At 41.9% G+C, this 26,397-nt stretch overlaps 1 protein-coding gene and 1 pseudogene across 1 annotated transcript; one reads left to right on the top strand and one right to left on the bottom strand.

Annotated features, from left to right (window-relative positions):
* Positions 1-3,218: 3,218 nt before the first annotated feature.
* LOC123653142 lies at positions 3,219-6,863 on the top strand (annotated as a pseudogene).
* A 7,188-nt stretch (positions 6,864-14,051) lies between these two features.
* On the bottom strand, positions 14,052-14,981 carry LOC118729329 (olfactory receptor 6C4-like). The gene has a single exon (XM_036456782.1). The coding sequence runs from the start codon at positions 14,979-14,981 to the stop codon at positions 14,052-14,054; it is 930 nt and encodes a 309-aa protein (XP_036312675.1).
* Positions 14,982-26,397: the final 11,416 nt, after the last annotated feature.

Raw genomic sequence — 26,397 nt, 5'->3', positions numbered from 1 at the left:
GGAACAGTGAGAAACAAATATCTTTTCCATGGCAATTGTCTCCTGACCTGTTGTCCTCTCCCCGGTGGAATAATAATAAAATTTTCATTTAAACAGCACTCTGCTCTTGTCCTTCTTGTCCACGATGCTCCAGCTTCACTAACCTCTGTGCCTTCCATGAACCCAGTTCCTTTCTCTTGCTGTTTCCTCTGTCCAGAGGCTCTGACCCTAGGTCTTTCCAGAGCTGCCTTCTCATTATTCAAAGCTCCACTCAAATTCCTCCTCTATAGAAAGGTGTCCTCCAAGTGCCCTAATGGAGTAGCACCACACTCTGACCACCTTATTCATATTCTTTATTGCATGCATCTCCCTCAGGATTTAACGTTTGTTTTTGGTTTGTGTAGTCAGTGCATGTCTCCTCTGCTAGAAAGGATGCTTCACGCAGGTGGAGACTTTGCTGGGTTCATAGCTTCAGACTTAGAGGAGGAGCTGGGAAGAAGCTTAGCTGAGGATTTTATAGATTGCTCATTCAGTTCCAGTCCAGGACTTCCTGTCCCCTGGAGTCTGGAGTCTAGAAAACTAAAGACTATATTTCCCAAGCTTATTTATAACTCAGGTTCTACTTGCGACCTAGTTTCCACCAAGCGAGATATGGAAGGCAGAAGAAGAGGCTGTGCTTATTTTATTTAAAAATTAAAAATATATATTTTTATTGATTTCAAAGAGAAAGAGAGAGGGAGAGATGAAAACATCAATGATGAGAGAGAATCATTGATCGGCTGTCTCTTGCATGTTCCACTGTGGGGACAGTCTGCAACCTGGGTATGTGCCGTTGAGAGGAATCGAACCCAGGACCCTTCAGTCCACAGGCTGATGTTTTATCTGCTGAGGGCTGTGGTTATTTTGCTTCTGTTGTTTCTCCTGACAAATATAGTTGTGTGTGTGTGTGTGTGTGTGTGTGTGTGTGTGTGTGTGGTAGCAGGCGTCTCAAGCACTGTGGGTATCAAGTCAGGGTCCGGAGCATCCATTTGGCTGGCATGAATGGAGGTGGAGGGGATGTGGATGTGGAGCCAGAAGCTGGGCACTGACTTCCTAATGCCCTGCCTTGTGATCTTGGCAGTGGTAGCAGATTCCTTGGCAGGTTTGACTGACAGTGTTGTTCTAACACTTTTCTCAGAAGCTTAGCTGGGAATCTTCTCTCCCAGTCCTTCCACTAATTTTGTATTGTAAGTACCTACTTTTCTGAGTTAAACATTCCTTAATAAACCCTGATAGATACACTGAAACATGATTTAGTACCAGAGATGGCTGAAAGGATAGGGATAAAGGACTGATCATTTGATTTCTGCCGAGAACCGATTCTAGCATGTAATAATTACAAGAGTTTTTCTGAAAGGTTGGTGACACTTGGGGAGCTCACCAGGGTTGAGTCCCTGCCTAGTCCCCCATGAAAGGCCTGTGCACACTCTCTTTTTGCTAACCATGCTTGTTTTGTTTTGACTAAAGAAACCTAGCAGGCAGTTGCACTCAGGACCTGGGATCTCACCAGGAAATGCGGCCCATTCTGGTAGCTGCCTATTATCATGGAAAGATTAACAGCCTTGTTGCAGAAAGCAGAGGCACCAACCCTTTGACCCCTTCCCCCCCTCCTGTCCCCCAGCCCTTTACATACCAACAGGCCTTTGCAACCCCCTAGCCCGCATTACCTATAAACTGCTCATTTTGCATACTGATTCTTATACCTTTTGCCTACTTCCCCACACAATATTTGTCCTTCTACCCAATATCAGCACCTGGTTTATGGGGGGTTGCAGGGCAGATTTTTGTGGATGACCTGCTGCTCTCCCATTCTGCTGGCAGTATTGGAATAAACACTCATATATGATTCAACCCTGTCTCCGCTGAATTGGCTCAAGTAGTGACAGGCAGCCCGGACCCACTGGCTGTCTGGTTACACAACCACGTGGGTCATGTTTTCCTACCCTTTTAAGCATCTCATGTACCTCTCAGTGAGTCAGTTCCAGATTTAGAACTGCTGTCATCCACTGAGATTCTTAGTTTCTTGGCCATAGTAAAGAGAAGCAACTCTTGATAAATCTCTGTGTCTTATTATCCTTAAAAATAATCTTTCTGTGACTTCAGCAGAATGGTAGTGTGAGCAGTCCTTCTGGGTTCTTCCCTTGAAGTTATAAGCCAGACAACGACAATTCAACAAAGGATTCCCTGCTCAGCACACAGGCATGTCTTAGAGGTCTCTGCATTGAGACATCTGAAGGTGGGTGAGTTGGAGCAAATGAGAGAGGCAGTAAGAGGGGAGAGCAGAGCAGAAAGCTGGAGCCTCAGTGGGTTGCGGGAGCAGAGGGCCGAATCAGGCCACAGCGTGCGCACTCTGCAGCCCCCAGGAGCAGAGGAAGAACAGACATTGCTGCCCGAGTGGTCAACATATACTGTAGCTGAACCCAGTGACCAGGGCAGAAGTGGACTGCCAGGCAGACAAAGCTGCAGAGCCTGGCCCCATGGCTCCATCCCATGCACTCCCAGAGCTAGCTAGCAGCAGGCCCAGGAGAAGCCTAGCAGTTAAGTATCGAGTTACAGAGCACTCTCTCAGCAGCCCTGAGAACTGGGGAGGCAGACAATTCCTCTCTGAGTGGCAGGCACACGCGGTGGCGAGTCCCAGTGACAGGGGTGGAGATTCAGAGCCCAGAGTCACCGGCAGCTGGGATCTGGCAGTTACCATTACTGGAGGGGAACAAAACCACAAATGCATGAACCAGCCTCTCCCAGCCCACCCTTCCCCCAGCCATCACGGCAGAGCTCAGCGGGGGCACCTGGGACACCTCAGGCTGTTCTGCTGGCAGCATCTAGGGGGCAGCCCTGGGATTTCACAGGCCCCGAACCCCAGTGCCCACCGTATTCCCCCACTGGGTGGTGCCCTGAGACCACGGTGACCTGGTTACTGAGGATGCCCACCTCCCCAGGGAATACAGGGCATTTCCACACCCCTCAGGGATTCCAGAGACCAGAGCGGTGAAGAGAAACGAAAAACGTGTGCTTCAGCGCCACCTACTGGAAAATCTCTTCTTACCAACCTGCTAAACAGAAGTGATACACACTCTTAAAGCAGATTTCATCCACCCATCTAATGATGGGTACTTGGGCTTCGCTATTGTAAATAATGCTGCTGTGAACATAGAGGTACATACTGTCAACAATAAGAAAAGCAGACTTCATTCCCGTAAATGCCCAGGCAGAGAAACAATCCATCAGATCCCATGAATAACCAAGGTAACAAGGCAACTCAGAAAGAAAATCTCCAGAAAATAAACGTAAAGACACAAAATGCATGATTTAAATGACAGAAAATTCAAGATTGCAGTTCTGAAAAAATGCAATGAAACATAAGAAAACTCAGATAGGCAGCTTAAAGGACTCAGAAATAAAATGAACAAACAAAAAGGCCACTTTATTAAAGAGACCACATGTTTAAAAGAGGACTAAATAGAAAACCTGGAGCTGAAGAACTCAATAAAAGAGATGAAGCACTAACTAATGAACTTAGGACATAGAGCTGACCAGATGGAGGAAAGAGCTAGCGATAGTGAAGATAGAAATCTAGAAATGATAAAGATGGAAGAAAACAGAGATTTGAGAGTAAAAAAAAAAAAAAAGGGAAAAACTCTATGAGAACTACCTGACTCCACCAGAAAAAGCAATATAAGAATAATAGTTTTACCGGAAGAAGAGAGGGAGAAGGGAACAGAGAACCAATTTGAACAAATAATTGACGAGAACTTTACAAACCCATGGAGACACCTGGATCCTCAAATCCAAGAAGCAAAGAGAACAACTAATTAACTCAATCCAAAAGACCTTCTCTAAGGCGCAATATATTAAAACTGCGGAAGTTCATGATAAAGGACCACGCTTCGCTGGCTGCGGGCCGGATGCTGCCCCGGCTGCATCCCAGGACGCGGGCTGCTGAGGCCCTGTTCCGGCAGGTGGAGCGCAACGGGACGGCGTGGTGGCCACGGCGAGCTGCAGGAGGGGAGGGGCTCTGGAACCTGGGCATCCCCTGAGCCAGGATGCCATGGAGAGAACTTTTACTGCTGGTGATACTGACAAAGATGGAAAGCTGGATTTTGAAAAATTTATGAAGTACCTTAAAGACCATGAAAAAAAGAAAGAAAGAAATTAGCCTTTAAGAGCTTGGAAAAACAATGATGGAAACATCGCGGCTTCTGGAATTGCCCAGTCTCTCCAGATGGTATGGAAAACTATTTCTGAAAAACCAGTGGAGTTGATTCTTCAAAGCATTGATAGTGATGGAACCATGACCGTGGACTGGGATGAATGGAGGGACTACTTCTTACTTAATCCTGTTACAGATATCGAGGGCATTATCCGTTTCTGGAAACGTTCCACCAGTACTGACAGAGGAGCTAGTTGAACTATCCCGGGTGAATTCATGGAAGATGAAAAAAAAGTCAGGACAGGGTGGAGGCAGCGTCTGGCGGGAGGCATTGCTGGTATCGAATTCCGCACAGGCCCTGTGCCTTGGGCCGTCTCAAAGTCACGATGTATAATAGGTCCACAGATCAAAACCAGACACCATGAACATCTGGTGGCTTCTGGCAAATGGTGAAAGAAGGAAGTATCTGCTCCCTTTGGAGAGGAAAATGGCATAAATGTTCTTAAAATTGCCCCGGAGACGGCTGTCAAGTTCTTAGCGTCTGAACAGAACCGTAAGATGCTTACTGGGGAAGGACAACAAATAGGGACCTTTAAGAGATTTGTTTCTGGTTTCATGGCTGAAGCAACTGCACAGACGTTTATTCATCAGATGGAGGTTCTGAACACCAGCCGGGACATGGGCAGAATTGGACAGCACTGCAGCCTGTTGCATTGTGCCAAGAAGATTTTGAAACACGAGGGTAATGGGAGCTTCCTTCAAAGGTTATATTCCCAATTTACTAGGCAGCATACCTTACTGTGTATGAGCTCTTGAAGTCCCATTGGCTGGATCATTTTTTTCTGAGGACACGGTGAACCCCGGAGTGGCAGTGTTGCTGGGGTGTGGCACCTTGTCCAGCACCTGTGGGCAGCTGGCCAGCTACCCATTGGCTTTGGTGAGAAAAATGCATGCAGGCTCAAGCCAGGACAGATGGAAGCCCACAGCTGGGCATGGTTGAACAAATACGTAACTATCAACAAGTGAATCTAAAAACCAAGGGAATAAAAAAACCTGATGAATAGTATTAACGGGTGAATATAATAGAATCAGGTATAGAAAGGGAGTGGACTGACTATTCTCGGGGGAAAGGGATGTGGGGGGTGCGGGAAGAGACTGAACAAAAATCGTACACCTATGGATGAGGACAGTGTGGGGTGGGGAAAGGGCAGAGGGTGGGGTAGGAGCCTGATGGAGGGGAGCTATGGAGGGAAAAAAGAAGAACAATTGTAATAACCTGAACAATAAAGATTTATTAAATTAAAAAAAGGGACAATAATCATGTTGAGTAGAGACACTTCTTTGTTGAGATCACTCCCTTGCCTGGAGAGGGCTTGCCATGTATGAAGCAGCAGCTGCCATAGCATAGGACATGGGAGGAACAGGTGGAGACAGCCTTCTTCCTGTGCTGGACAGAAGGGATCCTGACTATTGTTTGGACTGTCTGGATATAGGACAGGGTGATCGGCACCCAAGTGCTGGGCGGTGCCCCCAAGGCCAGGGTAAAATCCAGCACCTTTGGCCCACTGCAGACCACTTCCCTTGGAGGCGGGTGCTCACAGAGGAAGTGGTTGATGTGGGGGCCACAGAATGGAAGCTGACTGGCCAAGATGACAGACACAGTGGTGGAGGACACTGCCAGCCAGCAGGCGAGGATGAGTCAGGTGCAGACTCTGCTGCTCCTCAGGGAAGTGCAGGGGCTGGTGCTGGGCAATGTACCCATCACAGGCCATGGCTGTAAGTGATACCAGACACAACATGGGTCTGAGGCTGCCTGTCACCACTTGAGCCAAATTAGACCGAGACAGGGTGGAATCAAGTATGAATTTTTATTCCAATAATGCTGGCAGGATGGGAAGATAACTATGGAGGTCATCCTGAAAATTCTGCTCAGATCCTACTATCCAAGTCATTAGGGCGATCTGGCTGCGACATCTATCACCCCATTGATCGCCAGGGTTGATTCGGCTGATCTGGCTGGCTAGGCGGGTGTCCCCCTCCTCCCTCACCAATGTCCCTCCCGGACCTGTGTGCTGGGTCAAAGAATTCGACTTTCCCCCCAGAGGAAAGGACCGGTCTTCGGTCAAGGGTATAGGAGTAGCTGTGCTCCCCCGCTAGAACCTCCACACAAGCTCTCACATCCTACTAGCCAGCTGACTATGTTGGGATAAGGAAGAAGGGCTCAGTGCAGGGGGGAAGGGAGCTAGGATAAAGATGGTACGGTATGTGGTCAGTGTGTGTTCTTCCAGGATCTTGAAGTCCGATACCAAGTTGGCTAATCTATGAGGCTACAAACAGCTCAGCCCGTTCCTTGGACCAGACAATGGTCAGCATTCCCGAGGAAAACTCCTGGAGGGGGTCAGGACAAGTCAAAGAGTGTCCTGTCCTTGGGTCTGCTCTCAAAAAGTATTTTCTTTTCTGAGTAATGGATCCATCTGGGCTCCAGGGGGTCTTGTCTGTCACAGCCCTGTTTTTCTTCTTGCAACAGATCCTCCAGTGCCCCAGGGTCTGTGAGAAAATGGTGAGTAAGGTGAATAACCATTCGAACACCTGTGGTTTCATTCCTATTACATGCCCTTCCAGCAATCGTAAGGAAAAAGAACCCTGTGGCCTCCAGGAAGATGTGGAAAAAGTCCTGGGCGATGCAGCCAGCTAAGCTGAGGGTTTTGTAGCTTTGTCGAGCAGCACCTTGGGCACGGTGACAGTCAGGAACCTAATTTCTAAGCAGGACAGATGCTGGAGGAAGTAGTACATAGGCGTGTGCAGGCGGGTTTTCCAGCGAGGCCCAGACGATGATGACCAGGTTTCCAGAGATAAATAATCCAGAGGCAGGCGATCAGCAGGAGCAGGAAGGCTGCCCCGGGGGCTTGTTGGAGCCTGCGAGGCCTGGGAGGGAGAACTCGGTCACTGTGCTCTGATGGGCCATGGTAGACCCGAGGCCTTTTCCAGAAACGTGCAGCCTGGGCAGAGGGGAGCATCAGACGTTAGATGGAGCAGAGGAACATTTCTCCTCAAGTCCATTCCTCCTCTGCCCGCTGCTGCTTCCCTGTGGATTCGGGGAAGCAGAGCAGCCGCTCCTGGGGGCTCTTCCCTGCTCAGAAAGGTCACCTCTTTCAGAATCTTTAAATCATTATTGAGCATCAGGGACTTTCCTCTCTCCCTCCTTCTTTCTTTCCTTCCTCTGTTCTTTTATTCCTTCCTTTTGTTTCCTCTGAGAAAGCCTAAAGACAACTCTTTGCTGCCACCCCAGTCCTATTTATTTATTTATTTATTTATTTATTTATTTATTTATTTATTTTAAGTTACAAAAGTAGTTTATTACAAAAGACATCCAACCCAAAATGCCTAATAACTTACATTGTGCCTCACTACAGCCCCTCTCTCCCTCCTCGAGGGCGGAGGGCGGAGGGCGGAGGGGGAGGGAAGCAGCTGTTCGGGTTCCACCAGCTCTGAGAGAGGCAGAAGGAAATACACGATTGGAGTGGAATAAGTGGGGAGGGAGTCCTGGGCGGAAGACGAGGTGGGGGAGTATCTGTACTCAAAGCGGGCAAATGCATGTGCCCCTGGGCAAATCCTGGTTGGAAAATGGGGAGGAGGGAGGGTCGGGAGGGGAGAGAGCAGAGTGAGATCTTCATAGTTGCCAGGAGGGCTGACTGCACAGGGCAGGGAGGTCCCTCTTCACGAGTCCAAGATCTGCCTGCCCCCCCCCACCCCCCCCCCCGCCCAGCTGCCTCCTGGAGCTGGGGAGGGACGCACCCGTTGGCCAGGGGCTTGGAGGACCCAGGCAAAGGGCAGGAAGGCAGGTGGAGATGAGGGAGAAACTGGGGGGAACCATGGAAAACTCATGGGGGTCCTTGGGAGGAGACTGGGAAGACGAGGAGGGTGATGATGCAGAGACCATTGGAGCTGCGGCGGCTGCCGCTTTCGGGGAGACGGTGGCACTCGGGTCAGGGTTGCGCTCCGGCCGCGCGGCCTCCCCGCAGGATGTGGATGCCCGCAGGGCGGTGGCGGAGCCGGGTCTGGAGGCGGCCAGGGGCGGGGGCGAGGGGTGGGGGGCCGCGGAGCTGCCCGCACGTCTGCGCCTTCTCGTTGGCGCCGCCCGGTGGCGGCAGCTGCTCCTGCACCATGCTCCGGCGCAGAGCCCAGAGCCTGGGAAGCTACCGCTGGAGAGCAATTCATTTATTTTAAAATACATTTTTATTGATTTCAGAGCAGAAAGGGGAGGGAGAGAGAGAGAAAAAAATCAATGATGAGAGAGAATCACTGATGGGCTGCCTCCTGCACACTCCCTACTGGGGATTGAGCCCACAACACAGGCATGTGCCCTTGACTGGAATCAAACCTGGGATCCTGCAGTCCGCAGGCGGATGTTCTATCCACTGAGCCGAATCAGCTAGGGATAAATATATTTTATATTATTTCAATTCTTTTAAATCTGCTAAGGTTTGTTTTATAATCCAGGCTCTGGTCTATTTTGTTAAATATTTCATGTGCATATGAAAAGACTGTGTGATCTTCTGTTTTTAGGTGGAGTGTTCAATAAATATCAGTATATCCAGCTGATTGATGGTGTTGTTCAGGTCTATATCCTTGCTTATTTTCTGACTACGAATGATATTTGTTATTGAGAGAGAGATACATTAAAGTCATCAATTATAATTGTGGATTTTCTGTTTCTTCTTTCCGTTACTCAAGTTTTTACTTATATGCAATTTTTTCTTTTTTTTAATTGAAGTTGTTGCAGTGGCATCGGTTAATACAATTATATAGGTTTCAGGCCTAAACGTCTATAATTTATAATTTACTTATATATTTTGTAACTGTGTTGTTAAGTGCATAAACATTTAGAAGGTCTTCTTGTCACTCACTGGAAAGGGATCAGGCCCAGAGCAGATCTGCCTCGTGTTGGCTTGCAGTACGTGGAAAGATTTCATGAGTCCAGGTGACTTTGAGAGTCCATTTATTAAACCTGGGGGTACTGAAACAAAGGAAGGGATTGAGATAGAAGAAGCGACAGGAGAGAGCCCTGGCAGGGCTGCTTTGGCTCTCTAGAAGTATTACAGGAAGGAAGTGAGCTAAGGCAGGGCTCCTGTTAACTCACTGAGAAGTAAAAGTCACAGTGACGGGAGTGAGACAAGGCCGGCTGCTGTTAGCTCATGAAAAAGTCAGAGAAAAGGGGTGTTGGAGACAGGTTCAGGGGGCAAGCTGGGGATGAGCTGCTGCTGCTTGATGCTCCTTTGATTGCAAGTCTCATGGGGATCCTTAGAGTTTAGTTCATGCCCGAGGAACAAAAAAGGCATCATGGCCGTGCTCCAGAGAGAACCTGCCTGCGTCTATTGTCTTGAGTTTTTTTACCTCTCTTTTGGGGCAGGAATCTTAGGAGAGGTCTCAGGGAGGGTTTTTTTTTTTTTTTTTTTTTTTTCTTTAGCAGAATATTCATCAGCTTTCCAGGTGTGTTCTTTAATATGCTGATGTATCAAAATGAGGCATAGCGGGACCAGGATCATTTTTGGTTAGCTTTGCCTTTATCTTGGATTTGTTTGACTCTAATTGTTGTTGTTAGTTATTCCCCAGACTTCATATCCGTTCTTGGGTTTGGCTGGCACAAATGCCATTAATTTGGTTTCTTTTCTATTTCTTTGACCAGGATGATTTAAACTATTTATTCTCTGGGTAGGGAGGAGAAGTGTAAACCATCTACTCTCAAGTGTTCTTGGTTAGGGAAGATAAGGTCTGTGCTTTCCTGGAAATGTTTACCTCTCTAGAAATGTTACAGGAAAGAAATGAGCGTAGGCAGGGCTGCTTCGGCTCACTGAGAAGTCAGAGAGGTTCAGGGGGTTAGTCTGGGCTGAGTTGCTGCTACCCATTGCTCCCCTGGTTGCAAATCTCACGGGGACCCTTAGAATTTAGGAGATGCTCACTGGTGGGGGAAGGAAAAGGGAAACGGAAGGGAAAGGTGTAGGCATGGTCCGGAAAGGGAGAGCTCGGGATGGGGGCTTTTAAAGGCTGGGATTTTAGGGGAGGGCTTTAGGGAGATCTCAGTACAATACTCATCGATTTTTCCAGGTGTGCCCTCTCAGGGTTGTGGTATCCACGGATTGGTCAGCACTGTTAGTCATTGCAGCTGGTCCTGGCTTCACCTACCTTTTCTGCTTTTCTGGGCCTGAAGCTGAAATACACCTGAGGCCTACATGTTATCTCTAGGGAACTGACCTTCTGTATCTGCTGTAAATTGCTGGGCCAGTTTGTTCAGCTCTCCGTCTCAGTTTCCCAATTCCACTTTCCAAGGAATATTCCTAGCTTACTATCTTGCCTCAGTACAATTATTGATATGCTTGGGTTTATGCTCATCACTTATTATTTATTAAGTTTATTTCCTCTATTTTAGTCCCTTTTCATGCCTACTTTTGGGTTACTTGATTTTTTTTTTTTTTTTAGTATTTCATTTAAACTCATTTGTTTATTTACTAGAGGCCTGGTGCACAAAATTAGTGCACTGGTGGGTGTCCCTCAGCCCAGCCTGCACCCTCTCCTATCTGGGACCCCTTGGGGGATGTTTGACGACTGGTTTAGACCTGTTCTGTGTGGGATCGGGCCTAAATCGGCAGTTGGACATCCATCTCACAATCTGGGACCGCTGGTTCCTAACTGCTCACCTGCCTGCCTGCCTGATCACCCCTAACCACTCTGCATGCCAGTCTGCTCACCCCCAACTATCCTCCTGCCAGCCTGCTCATCGCCAACTGCCCCACCCTGATGGCCTCTGCACCCCCAGTTGGCCCCTGCCAGACTGCTCATCTCCAACTGTCTCCCCTGCTGCCGACTCTTTGATCATTGATGCGCAGAAGGAGGCCCTGGCCACCCGGCTGGGGCTCTGGGATCAACGACAGAGCCTGTGCTCACCATCGATCCCTGCCCACACGGAGGCCCGCCCACCAGGGCTCTGTGATCAATGCTGCGCAGAGGGAGGCCTGCCCACCTGGCTGGGGCTTTGCGATGGGCCCTCTTAGCCACGGCTTTGTCTGGAAGGAGGTCTGTAAGGTCTCCCAGTCTAATTAGCATATTACCCTTTTATTAGTATAGCTTGTGATTTTGATTATATCTTTGTTTAATTTTTAAAGTTAATTATGTTGGAATTACAATACAATACACGCTTAACTTTCCCCAGTCCACTTAGAATCAAGATTTTACCACTTCAAATAAAATGTAGACACCTTATGATCATATGGGTTTCTATGTCCTCCCCATTTTAACTACCCTCTAAAAACCAATTCTTTTTTTTTTTTCCTTCTGCAGCCAGCAATGTGAAGAGAAGGAAAAAGGCTCCATAATAGCTTCAGCACCGAGAACAATGTAGACAGGCAAATATATTTGTAGAATGATTGCTGGGCTTCTAGGCAGTTGAAGGGCACATCCACAGGACTGCTCAGATCCAAGGCAGACAACAGAGCTGGGCCATGCCAGGGTGTGTATCTTTCCATCCTGTTTCCATGCCCAAATCTTTAAGGTATTTAATTAAAAACCATGCAGAAACAGGAGTCAGGAGCCTTTGGAGAAAGAGGCTCAATATTCTGAACTGCTTGTTCTTTAGCTTTTGGTCTAAAGCAGTGATTTTCAACCAGTGTGCCACAAAGTTTTTTAAAATATGCAAGACGTGACTATTTAGTCAGCGACATTGACCTATTTTCTCTTAGACTATCAAATAAAAATGATGACAACAGACAATACAACAATAGCTGTCTGGTATTAATGAATCAAAAGTATACCTATTTTTCTTTTGTCAGATGGGCAAAAATATATATTTTGGTATGCTGCAGGATTTTTATAATTAGTTTATGTGTGTCATCAGTTGAAAAAGATTGAAAATCATTGGTCTAAAGAAGCACCAACGGGTGCTTTGCGAAGAACTGACCTTGGGAATCGGTTACAGAGATAATCTACTGGAATTTGCGTTCACTTAGTTTATCTGGAAAATAACAAAAACAAAAGCTGCTGCCTCTAAAAAATTAGGTAACTTGCTTTAAAATTTCTTAAAATATTTGGATGCTGTTTTCTAAGGTATCCTTAGTTAGCACTTTCACTCTCAGCCTCCTAAGGTTCATCTACAAAATATGTCCCCTTCAGCTCAGGCACCCTCAAGGAGCCGTATAGGTTTTGGTAACATAACTCAAGATTCCTATTCTTCTGAATCTTCCCTTAAGAAGAGGTTGAATATTCACTCTGTTAGGGATACCCTGGTAATAGTTTTCATTTCAACTTCATGACTGAAGGAGAGTTAGAGCCAGAAATATCAACCCTACAACCAGAGATAGTTTTTGTAAGAAGTGTCTAAAGAAGAGATTTTTAGAATTTTCAGAGCAAAAAGGATGAGAAAGAAATATCAAACTTGAGAACGGATGGCCTTTACTGCAAGCGTAGAGCTTTATTGCAAGATGTAATTACTAGATTATAACAAACATATCCTAAAACACAAATAATATATTTTTATTTAACATAATTATAATCTCAAAAAATAATGAGAAGATTGGTATTGTTTCACATTTTTACAAATTTTAAAAATGTCTGGTTCAAAAATCTATTTGCTAGAAAGAAATATTTGTTTTTTAAGAAACATTTCCAATTTTTATTCATAAAATTAATCCAAACAGCAGAATAGATATACAAAGCCACATATCAATAACAAACCAGGAAGGAAACAAAATATTCCAGAGACATCTGGAACAATTTTAAAGGAATACACACCAGGCTCAAAACATACAGCTAAACCATGGTTGCCCAACAGGCTACATTTATTCCTGCATATTCTCAGTAAGTTCTTCCTTATATTCGCCTTTCTCTTTTCCATCTTGTCAAGATTTGGCTTTGCTCAATAATTTTTTCCCAATCTTTGTCCAGTTTTAACGTGGCTATAACATCTTGCTGGGGTGAATGCCCATGTGGACAGGTGTGCATTCTCATGCTGCTCCATGTAGATGACATGTCTCTTCCTGTACACCTGCACTGCCTTGTTGATTTGCTGACCTTTCTAGTGTCTTCGAACCACCTGGACTGTGTAATCCATGTGGATGGGCATTTGACATTATATTGTACTTCTGCCGCAGCTCCTTGGAGAGCAGAGAGGATGTGATCTTGGGGCAATTGTGCAATTTGTGGTTTTTGCTGCGGTCTGAGGTCACGAAGGGGTTGAACTTCATGGTGACTGTCTGGCTCCGAAAGTGCTCAGATCTAGAAAGAAATATTTAAGCTATTTTTTTTTGTGGTGTGTGTGTGTGTGTGTGTGTATGTGGGAGATTTCTCCATTGTCAAGTATGAAAGATAACTTTGATATCTTTTCATAATAAATTCATCTTAGATATTGCTTTAATAAGATGGGTGCTAGAGTTCTCCTGTGTTTTCATGGAGAGGAACTTCATAAATGTGTTCAGATTTTTCTTTGAGTTTGAGGTATGCCATAATCTACATGGCAGGGTTCAGGATCTGAAGGAGGGATTGATGCCCAAATGAAAATGCTAGACAAAAATATGTATTATTAAGGGGTGGGGGCCAGGTGGAGTCTTTTTCTTGAAGAGGCACCCAGGAACAGTCTTGTCTGCTTTTTATTCACCTTGAGTACACATTTGCCCTTTAGCAATGCATATAGGCAGATCAAAGGTAAAGTTTGGTATACAATGTAAAGTATCTGGGCAGGAAATTTCCTTGAGCCATTGCAATTAGAGCAGAGCAGTCCTGCTGATATTCAGCCCTGCTGAATATCAAAATCCATTGGCCTTCCAGTGTTGCTTATACACTTTTATTTATGCTAATTGCTGTTTGCTTTAGCCTCCAGCAGTGGTCTTTATGTTCATTAAACCATCATAATCTTTCTGGTCACATCCTTGAAAGCTTGTTTTACTTGTTTATTTCTTAAAGTGTAAATGAATGGGTTCAACAAAGGGGCTACTGAGGTATTGAGCAGAGCGACTCCCTTATTGAAGGCAACTCCCTCTTTTGCTGAGGGTTTTATGTACATGAAGATGCAGCTGCCATAAGAGAGGGAGATGACAATCATGTGGGAAGAACAGGTGGAAAAGGCCTTTTTCCTTTGCTGAGCAGAGGGGATCTTCAGAATGGTCCAGATGATGTTTGTATAGGAGATACTCACCAGCACCAGAGTGACCACCACAGTCACAAATGCTAAGATAAAGTCAACTATCTCCAGGAGTCTTGTGTCTGAGCATGATATCTCTATGAGGGGCCCATAGTCACAATGATAATGATTCAATATGTTGGAGGCACAGAAATTTAGCTGACTGGTCCAGATGATTGGGGATATGATGATCAGGAAACCACCTAGCCAGGAGCAGAGAACCAGCTGGGTGCAAACCCTCCTGCTCATGATGATTGTGTAATGCAGGGGTTTACATATGGCCACATAGCGGTCATAAGCCATGGCAGTCAGAAAGTAAAACTCTGTGGCTCCGAAGAGTATGGCAAAGAAATACTGAGTGAGGCAACCGGCAAAGCTGATGCTCTTCTTCCCAGTTAAGATGCTGAACAGGAGCCTAGGAGTGAAAGTGGTTGTGAAGGAAATTTCTAAAAAGGAGAAATTCCGGAGGAAGAAATACATGGGAGTCTGGAGGTGTGAGTCCAGTAGTGTGAGGGTGATGATGGTCAGGTTTCCAATAATACTAAATATGTAGGTCAGGAGGAGAAGTATAAAGATGACAAGTTGAATTTCTGGGATGTCTGTTAGTCCCAGAAGAATGAATTCTGTCAGAAAGGTTTGGTTTTTCATCGTTAACGTTTACAGCCTAGGAAGGTTCAAAGAAACAAAGTTGTGTTTAGAAGAAGAGCTCAGGAGCACTCAGGAGAAGCTAAGGTTGTTTTTGTTGAATTGATTCAGAACCCTCCCCTACAGCCCCCCTTACTCCCGCCAACTTGACTCAAATAAGATTTTCTATTGAATAGAGGCTGCCTCTTCACCAGATTTCTTTTTTAAAATATATTTTTATTGATTTTTTACAGTGAGGAAGAGAGAGGGATAGAGAGTTAGAATCATCGATGAGAGAGAATCATCGATCAGCTGCCTCTTGCACACCCCCTACTGGGGATGTGCCCACAACCAAGATACATGCCCTTGACGGGAATCGAACCCGGGACCTTTCAGTCCCCAGTCCAATGCTCTATCCACTGAGCCAAACAGGTTTCGGCTTCACCAGAATTTTTGTTAAATTCCCACTTAGGAGGATTTTTCTCCATGGCTCCGTTTCAGGCTCTTCATGTACTTTCCTAGCATGTCTTATAACCCAATGCCTAAGTTATCATTTTCTCCATTTAGTGTCTCTTTGAACACCGATTTTTAAAAAAAATCTTTTTCTGCTAATTTGGCAGTGGTGTCTCATTTCCATCACTCTCTTGGTCTTAGTGTCAGAAGAAAAGTGAACTATGCTAGCTCATAGTTGAGGGGCCTTTAGGAGGGAATAAGCAATACTATTATAACTGTGTCTCCAAAGAGATCCCCAAATTCCCTTAGATTTTTAGAATTTGTGGACCATTGTGACTAATATCAGTCTCTAAATCTTTGCAGTCAGTGTCTGCTTTCCCTCAGGTTTCAGTTGGCAAATGACATGATACTGTATATAGAAAACCTGAAAGACTCTGCGAAAAACAACTAGAATTGACTAATGAATTCAGTAAAGTATCAGGAAAGAAAATTAAAATTCAAATGTTAAATAAAGTTAATATTCAGAAATTGGGGCATTTTTATATACCAGTAATGAACTATCAAAGAGAGAAACTAAGAAAACAATCCCATTTACAACTGCAAAACAATAATAACGTATCTAGGGATAAATTTAACTGGAGAGGTAAAATATTTATATTCTGAAAATTATAGGATACTAAAGAAAGAAATTGAGGAAGATGCAAATGAGTGAAAGCATATTCTGTGTTCATAGATAAGAATAATTAACATGATAAAAATGCATATATTACCCAAAACAATCTATTAATTCAATGCAATTCTCTTAATTCAATTAAACTAACAATGGCATATCTCACAGAACTTGAACAAATATTCCAAAAATTTATATGGACCCACAAAGGACCCGGCAGAGCCTCAGCAATCTTGAGTTATGCAGAACAGGTTGGAGAAATCATGTTATCTGACATCCAACTATTCTACAAGGCCACTGTAATCAAAACAGCATAAAAACAGCATACTGGCATAAAAACAGGCATGTAAATCAATGGGACAGAATAGAGAGCTAAAGCCACACCTTTATGGCCAATTAATATTTGACAAAGGAGCCTTGGCTGATATGACTCAGTGAACAGAGTGTTGGCCTATGGACCAAAAGGTCCAAGATTTAATTCTGTTCAAGGGCCCATACCTCAGTTGCAGGCTCCTCCCTGACCCAGCCTGGGTGGTGTTGTGCAACCAATCAATGTGTTTCTCTTACATGATGTTTCTCTCTGTCTTTCCCTCTTTCTTCCAATCTCCCTAAAAAATCAATAGAAAAATATTTTCTGGCGGTGATTAACAAAACATAAATAAATAAAGAAATAAGGGTATTAAATTATTTTTTTGACAAATGAGCCAAGAACATATAATAGGAAGCAACAACAGTAAATGATGTTGGCAAAATTGGACAGATACATGCAAAAAAAAAAAATAAAGAAAAAAGAACCTAGATCACCAACTTATACCATACACAAGAAAAAACTCAAAAGAGGTTTAAAGACTTAAATGTAAATCATGAAACCTTAAAATATTGGGCATTTCTTATAGCAATATTTTTAAATATAATTCATGGGGAAAGGGAAATAAAATAAAAATTAAACAAATGAGACTACATTAAACTAAAATGCTTTTGCACAGCAAAGAAAACTATCAGCAAAATGAAAGACAACCCACTGAATAAGAGTACATATTCATCAAGGACACATCTGATAAAGGGTTAATTTCCAAAATTTATAAAGAACTTACATAACTGTACACCAAGAAAACAAACAACCCAATGAAAAAATCGGCAAAGGACTTGAATGGACACTTCTTGAAAGAGGACATGCAGATGGCATTAGACATATGAAAGGATGCTCAAGGTCACTAATCATCAGATAAATGCAAATTAAAATCACAGTGAGATTTTACCTCATAGCTGTCAGAATGGCTATAACTAATAAATCAACAAACAAGTGTTGGCAAGGATGTGGAGCAAGGGGAACCCTTGTGCACTGTTGGTGGGAGTGCAGATTGGTGCAGCTACGTGGAAACCAGTATGGATTTTCCTCAAAAAATTAAAAATGGAACTGCCTTATGACCTAGTGATTCTACTTCTTGGAATTTATCTGAAGAAACCCAAAACACTAATTCAAAAGAATATATGCACCCCTTTGTTCCTTGCAGCATTATTTACCATAGCCAAGATTTGGAAGTAGCCTAAGTGCCCATCAATAGATAAATGGATAAAAAAGGCTGTGATACATCTACCCCATGGAATGCTGTGTGGCTGTAAAAAAGAAGGGACTGTTACCTTTTGGGATGGACCTGAAGAATATTATGTAAAGTGGAATAAGCCAGTCAGACTGCATGATTTTACTTACATGTGGAATATATCGAACACAATAAACTAACAAAATAGAAAACAGACTTACGAATAATGAGAACAAACTGACAGCTGTCAGAGGTGAGGAGGGTGAAAAAGGTGACAGTATTAAGAAGAAAAAAAATCACATAGACATCGACAATAGTATGGTGATTGCCATGGGGAAAGGATGTGGAGGGAGGTGGAAGAGGGCAAAGGGAGGATAATGGTGGTGATACTTGGGGTGGTTAGCACACGATACAGTATGCAGATGATGTGCTATCGAGTTGCATACTTGAAACCTTTATGTTTTATTAGTAAAAGTCACCCCAACAAATTCAATAAAAACTTTTTTTTTAAACAGTTGCAAGTATTATTTGGGAGTTTCTTTTTTTATTTAACATATATTTTTAGTGATTTCAGAGAGGAAGGGAGAGAGAGAGAGAAACATCAATGATGAGAGAGAATCATTGATAGGCTGCCTCCTGCACGCCCCCTACTGGGATTTGAGCCTTCAACCCAGCATGTGCCCTTGATCAAAATCGAACATGAGACCTTTTAGTCTACAGGCCGACACTCTATCTACTGAGCCAAACCTGTGAGGGCTGGGAATTTCTAATAAAGGATATAAATGACAAGAGGGCTATTTATACCATAATTAGAGAATTCAAGTAATTATTTGTTGTTTATAGCGAGGAATAGGGTTCTTAAAATTTACATAGCTATTGGAAAATTTAATTTAAATTATATTTCACTTTTATTTATTCTTCTCCATGTTTCTAAAATTCTCAAAATCATTCTCAGCAGATAACTTACCTACATTTTATTGATAATTAGTAAAGTTTTCTCTGGCATGATCCTCCTCGCTACCTTTCTTCTTTAAGACAGTTCTGTCCTATACTCATCTTTTCTTACTCTGTTTAAAAGAGTTGATTACCCCTTTTGTGTCAAAGGTTAGTCCCTTTCTGACTCTCGAAAATAGAAACTAGTGAACATTTTATCATCTTCTAAATCAAAATGCATTTAATGTATATTGATTTATTTGGTTACAATTATAATAAGTTATTACCATTGATTGAGAACTCACTATGTGCCAAAGTCTTGTCATTCTTTTTTCTTATTCCGATAATAACCTTTTGAGAGAGGTATTATTACCATTCCCATTATGCAGACGGGGAAAACCAGTTTTGGAGCAGTTGATAAATTGTTCCAACTTCCACAGCTAGTGCACTGTGGAGTCTGACCCAGTGCCACTGATTCCACGGTCTGCACACTTGACTCCCAGGTTGTGCTGATTTCCCATCCTCACACAAGGGAAGAGCGATTATGATCATTATCTCAACCTTACAGATGAGACAATGTGGATTAATTATACTGTAAGGATAATAATGGTAATGATAGTGAAACTGAGTCTGGGAATGTTTAAGTGATTTGTCCAAGAACACACATTCTTCTGAATCTAAGACACAGGTGGACCAAACTTGCTTCTTAATTTCTCTACAAATTTATTAAATGGTGATTGCATATTGAAAAATATTCGGCATATTTATATTTGCCTCTACATTATCTTTGACTTTTTAATCTAATGTCTTCTCCTGTTTTTTTTTCTTCTAATATCTTCTTAATTTCTGGTTTTAACTAATGGGCCCTTCATAATTTTTCCTCCTTTCTTTGAACTCTAAAGATGCATGTCTTATTCTTTTTTCTTCTAAACACACATTTTCCATGAGTTGCTCTTGCTTGCTCTAGTTTCCAAATGAGTGAAACAATCCTTTCCTGTAATTGTCTCATGCTGGCTCTCAAATAAATATTTCTAAGCCTGGATTCTTATTTCATTTTCAGCCTCATATTTTTAACTCTCATTTTCTTTTGTGTGTTTTCCTCTCAAATTAAACTTAATATGTTAATAATGGTATATTGTATGATCCCATTTTGTTAAAAAGATAGGTATGCAGCCCAGCTGTGGTGACTCAGTGGTTGAGCATCAATCTATGAACCAGGAAGTCACGGTGTGATTCCTGGTCAGGTCATATGTCTGGGTTGCTGGCTCGATCCCCAGTAGGGGACATGCAGGAGGCAGCTGATGAATTATTCTCTTCATTGATCTTTCTAGCTCTCTCTCCTTCTCCCTTTCTCTCTGAAATAAATTAAAGATCTATCTATCTATATATATATATATAGACATCTTTTATATGATATACGATCATATTTTTATGTATATTATCACATATGTCTGAAAAAAAATAAACAGTATTACTTCAGTGAAGTTAAATGAGGAAACTGTCCCTTTTACTTTATACTTTCATACCTTTATACCTGCCTATATTGTATGAAGGTTATAAAACAAGTATAAGTTCATTTTAAATAAAAAAGTCACAGTTATAAGTTTTATATCCTACAATCATAGACAAATAACATTTATATTACTATAAGCTGAGAATATACTTACACTTGACTTCAGGGCAGTGGTATAAGATATTACCCATACATGTCGTGGGATGAATCACAAGTTAGAAGACAGATGTGAATGAAAGGTGGCATAAAATGGAACTTGTTTGCTTTCCCACCAGTACTTATTGACCTAATTATTCACAAAAACTTACAAGCTTATGAAAATGTACTAGAAAAACTTCCACTATTCTGCCATATATGAGCTTATTTGTCACTTGCTACTTTTTATTTCCACATTAATTTAAAATGCACCTGACATATATAATTTTATTAACCAATGTAACCTCAATAAACTTGATAAAAAAATAAAATGTACCCTGGCCAGAAAAGTAATCATTTGAAATGTGATTGATTTAAATTAAGCATACTTATAGTAGTGATAATAAGAGCATTCTCGCTTCAAAGTCTTATTTCCTCTGTTCTGACTTGTTTGAGCCGGGATATATTCTGCTTCTTTATTATAGAAGGCTGAAACATATTTAAAATGTTTGTATTTAGGGAGACCTTAAGATAATTAGCTGGGGAAAGAAATGAAAGGTCCCAGGAGGCCCAAATTGAGAGTGTGCTAATGAACCCTCTTTGTTGAGAACTCTGGAATTGAACCTTTAATAGGAGATTGGGGAAGAAGTCCAAAGAGACGCCAAGGAATTTAACAGGAGAACATCAGGAGAGCAAGAAAGCTTTGTGGAAACTGCAGTAATGATAATGATTAAAAATAACTACAGAAAGTAGAAAAACACCTTTATGTTGGGCAGTTTACTTTGTGCTGGGCATAATGCTAAGCAACATATCTTTATTATATTTAGGTATAATTCTGGATAATACTTAAAATGTCACAGTACAATGCTAGATACAAAATTTAAAAAGTCACAGTTATAGGATTTTATGTTCTATAATCACAGACAAGTAACATTGAACAAATACATTTATTATTTGTTACCGTTCATAACGTCCATATAGTCCCCAAGAGCACGATGGTAGTAGTGAGAGCTTTGTGTTCTGTCGCTGTGCGATGTTCTATTGGTCAAGTAACATGAGATGCAAGGAGGGTTTAGCATTTTCTCCATAGTGCCTTTTCCTTCCCATTAGTCTTTGGTGTCCTGATGAGTGTTCTCTGCTGTAAGATGGAGGCCTGTGTCCTTCCTCTATCTCCTCTACAAGGCTGGAAAACCCTCTTCCCCTGTTCACCGCCACTCCCACCCAAACCTCTTCACATCTGCAGTCTCAACCTCTACATCTTTACATGGAAATGGCAATTGTCATGTGGCTCTTCAAGAGCTTTCAAATCAGAAGCTCCTTGACAGAAGAACTTTCGGATTGCATAAAGCAGAGGAATATGACCTTAGAGGGATCAGCGATTGACTTCAACCAAGACCCATGTGATATAACATTAATTTTTCTCTTTTTTTTTGACTTAAAGCTTTATTTTTATTAAAAAAAATAAATCTTTATTGTTCAAATTATTACAGTTGTTCCTCTTTTTTTTTTTCCATAGCTCCCCTCCAACCAGTTCCAACTCCATCCCATGTCCTTATCCCCTCCCCAATGTCCTCTTCCATAGGCCTAGGATTTTTGTCCAATCTCTTCTCCCTCCCCCCCCCCCCCAACCTCCCCGTCCTTATCCCTTTTACCCCAAGGATTGTCAGTCCACTCCCTTTCTATGCCCCTGATTCTATTATATTTACCAGTTTATTCTGTTCATCAGATTTTTTTTATTCACTTGATTTTTAGATTCACTGTTGATAGATACGTATTTATTCATAATTTTTTATCTTTACCTTTTTCTTCCTCTTCTTAAAAAAAAATACCTTTCAGCATTTTATATAATACTGTTTGGTGTTGAAAAACTTCTTTAGCTTTTTCTTATCTGTGAAGCTCTTTATCTGACCTGCAATTCTGTATGATAGCTTTGCTTGGTAGAGTAATCTAGGTTGTAGATTCTTGCTGTTCATCACTTTGAATATCTCTTGCCATTCTCTTCTGGCCTGCATAGTTTCTGTTGAGAAATCAGCTGACAATTATATGGGTACTCCCTTATAGGTAACTAACTGTTTTTCTCTTGCTGCTTTCAAGATTCTCTTTGCCTTTTGCTCTTGGCATTTTGATTATGATGTGTCTTGGTGTGGTCCTCTTTGGATTCCTTTTGTTTGTGATTCTGTGTGCTTCCTGGACTTGTAAGTCTATTTCTTTCACCAGGTAGGGTAAGTTTTCTGTCATTATTTCTTCAAATAGCTTTTCAGTGTCTTTCTCTCTCTTCTTCTGGCATCCCCATAATTCATATGTTGGTATGCTTGAAGTTGTCCCAGAGGCTTCTTAAACTATCTTCAACTTTTTGGATTCTTTTTCTTTTCTGGTTGGGTGTTTTTTGCTTCTTTGTATTTCAAATCTTTGACTTAATTCTTGTGATCCACTAGTCTACTGTTGGATCTTATTTTTTATTTCAATAAGTGTATGCTTAATTTCTAGTTGGTCATTTTCATATCCTCAAGGGTCTCACTAAATTTATTCGCCTTTTTTAGGAAATTCTTGAAAAACCTTATAACTGTGGTTTTGAACTCTATATCCAGTCATTTGTTTTCCTCCATTTCTTTCATTTGTGATCTCTTTATTTGTCTCTGCATTTTGGCTGCTTCCCTGAGTTGATAGAGTGGCTTTGTATGCTAGGTGTCCTACAGGGCTCAACCTTACCAATTACCTGAGGTGGACACTCTTGATGCACACCTTTGTGGGCTGTGTGCACAGTCTTGTTGTAGTTAAGACTTGATTGTTATTGGTATCACTTGGAGAAATTGACTTCCAGGCCAATTGGCTGTGAAGATCAACTGTGTCTACAATGGGAGAACTGCTGTGCTGGAGACACCCTTATGAGACAGGACTTGCAAAAGCCTCTGTGCTTAACTTTGATGAGGCGAAGTCTCAGGGAAGAGAAGACATCATTGGTTTCCTGTCAGCCCTACCTTAATAGACACCTGTGTCTGTGGTAATCACTGCAAGCACCTCTGAGAGTAAGTTGCCCTTGAGTTCTGCCTTTTTCCAGACAGTCCAGTTTCTTCCCCAATGAATCTGGGTTCCCAGAATCTCACCTGGAATATGAATTCAGTGCAATTAGGAACTTTTGTCTCCCTCCCACTTGAAAAAGCCAGCTGCATACTCAGTTACCCACCCTCTCTGAGTGCGCCTTGGTACTTCTGCTGAGTTTCAGTTATAGAATTGCCATTCAGCCAGTGTTCCTGTGGTTCTGGATGATGTCCATTTTGTCTTTTAGTTGTAGTTTTGAAGTTGTTGTGTGAGGTAAAAAGTTCAGGTTTTTATCATCTTGGTTTCTCCTATTTCTTTTAAAAAATATTTATTCTATTTTTTTTGACAGTTTACAGACATTTTATTTTATTTTTATACATTTACTTATATTTTTATTGTTTAAAGCACATGTGTCAAACACAAGGCCCGCGGGCCAAATCCGTCCCGCCAGGCCTTGCAATGTGGCTCGCACAGCGCTGTCATCACTGCACTCCGCTGCGTTTCCATCACAATGACAGTTTATGACTGTTCAGTAAACCATTCGGCCCGCGATTTAGGCTGGATTTTAGATTTTGGCCCCTTCTCTGATTGAGTTCGACACCCCTGGTTTAAAGTATTACAATAGTAGTACATATATCTCCTTTCCCCTCCATTGATCTTCCCAGCCTTCCCTTCCCCCTGACGCATGCCCTCATCCTTCCCCCTCCCAGTGTTTTGTGTCCATTTGTTGTGCTTATATGCATGCATACAGGTTCTTTGTTGATCTCTCCCCCTCCCACTCCCCAATACTTCCCAGCCTCCCCCCTATAATTTGGCAGTCTGTTCGATGCTTTACTGCCACAGTAGCAATCTTTTTGTTCATCAGGTTATAATGTTCTTTATTTTCCATAAATGAGTGAGATCATGTGGTATTTTTCTTTCATTGCCTGACTTATTTCACTTAACATAATGCTCTCCAGTTCCATACATGCTGCTTCAAATGGTAAGAAATCCTTCCTTTTTATAGCAGCATAATATTCTATTGTGTAGATGTAGCATAGTTCTCTAATCTACTCATCTGCTGATGGGCCTTTAGGCTGTTTCCAAATCTTAGCTATGGTGAATTGTGCTGCTATGAACATATGCTTTCTGATTGGTGTTCTAGTTTCTTGGGGTATATTTCTAGAAGTGGGATTAGGGGTCAAATGGGACTTCCATTTTCAGTTTTTTGAGGAAACTCCATTCTGTTCTCCACAGTGGCTGCACCAGTCTGCATTCCCACCAGCAGTGCAGGAGGGTTCCTTTTTCTCCACATCCTTGCCAGCACTTGTCGTTTGTTGATTTGTTGATGATTGCCATTCTGACAGGTGTGAGATGGTACTGCATTGTGGTTTAGATTTGCATCTCTCAGACAATTAGTGACTTTGAGCATGTTTTCATATGTCTCTTGGCCTTCCTTCTGTCTCCTTTTGAAAAGATTCTATTTAAATCAATTGCCCATTTTTTTATTGGATCATTTATCTTCCTTTTATTAAGTTGTATAGTTGCCTGTAGATGTTGACAAATACTTTTTTCTGTGTCAATTAATATGACTATGTGATTTTTACCTCTCAATTTGTTTATGTGATGTATCAAGTTTATTGATTTGTGGATATTGTACCAGCTTTGTGTCCCTGGGATAAATCCTACTTGGTCATGGTGTATGATCTTTCTGATGTACTGCTGGATCTGATTTGCTAGAATTTTGTTAACTATGTTCTTGAGGGATATTGGCTTGTAATTCTCTTTCATTGTGTTATCTTTACCTGGAATTGGTATTACGGTAATGCTGGCTTTATAGAGTGAGCTTGGAAGTGTTCCTTCCTCTTGAATTTATTGGAATTGTCTGAGGAGGATAGGTTTTTGTTCTTCCTTGAATGTTTGGTTAAACTCCCCTGTGAAGCCATCTGTTCCCGAGCTTTTGTTTGCCAGAAGCTTTTTGATGACCACTACAATTTTCTTCCATAGTTATTCACCTATTGAGATGTTTAGATTCTTCCTGATTGAGTTTTGGAAGGTTGTATTTTTCTAGGAATATGACTACTTCCTCCCAGTTGTCCAATTTGTTGGAATTGAGTTGATCATAGTATTTTTTTAAACAATATTTTGTATTTCTGTGGTGTCTGTTGTTATTTCTCCTCTTTCATTTTTGATTTTGTTTATTTGGGTCCTCTCTCTTTGCTTCTTGGTGAGCCTGGCTAGAAGTTCATCAATCTTGTTTATCCTTTCAAAGAACCAGCTCTTGGTTTTGTTGATCTTTTGTATTTTTTTTTTTGTCTCTATGTCGTTTATCTGCATTGTGATCTTTATTATTTCCTTTCTTCTGCTTACACTTTGCTTTTCTTGTTGCTCTCTTTCTAACTCTTTGAATTGTACGGTTAGGTAATTTATTACCATTGTTTCTTGTTTTTTTGCAGTAGGCTTATAGAGCTAACTTTCCTCTCAAGACTTTCGCTGTGTCCCATAGATTTTGGATTGTTGTGTTTTCCTAGTCATTTGTTGCCATGATGTTTTTTATTTCTTCTTTGATCTCTCTGGTAACCCAGTCATTGTTTAATAGCCTGCTATTTAGTCTCAATGTATTTTTTTATTGTGTTTATTGTAGTTGATTTCCAGTGTTAGCCTCTATAATCTGAGAAGGTGCTTGATATGATTTCTATTTTCTTGAATTTGGAGAGACTTTGCCTATGTCCCAGCATATGGTCTAACTTTGAAAATGACCCATGTGGACTTGAGAAGAATGTATATTGTGCGGCTTTGGGGTGAAATGTTCTGAAGATGTCAATTAATTCGATCTGTACTAGTGAGTCATTTAGGATTGATGTTTCTTTGGTGATTTTTTGTTTAGAGGATTTGTCCAATGGTAATAGTGGGGTATTAAAGTCTGCTATTATTATTGTATTGCTGTCAATCTCTCCCTTGATATCCTCCAGGAGTTTTTTATTTTTATTTTTATTTTTATGCATTTGGGTGCTTCTGTATTGGGTGAGTATATGTTTACCAGAGTTGTATCTCTGGTTGGATTGCTCCCTTTAGTATTTTGAAGTGGCTTTTTTTTTCTTCTATTTTTATGTCCTTAACTTTGATATCTAATTTGTCAGTTATAAGTATTGCTACCCCAGCTTTTTTTTTTTCAAT

This window comes from Pipistrellus kuhlii, unplaced genomic scaffold (genome assembly GCF_014108245.1).
Source record: "Pipistrellus kuhlii isolate mPipKuh1 unplaced genomic scaffold, mPipKuh1.p scaffold_m20_p_3, whole genome shotgun sequence".
In the NCBI taxonomy this organism is placed as follows: domain Eukaryota; kingdom Metazoa; phylum Chordata; class Mammalia; order Chiroptera; family Vespertilionidae; genus Pipistrellus; species Pipistrellus kuhlii.
Note: the sequence above shows the minus strand (reverse complement) of the source record. Positions and strands in the feature narration are given on the sequence as shown.

Coding starts and splice junctions, on each gene's coding strand:
- LOC118729329 (XM_036456782.1), bottom strand. CDS start 14,981: ATGAAAAACCAAACCTTTCTGACAGAATTCATTCTTCTGGGACTAACA.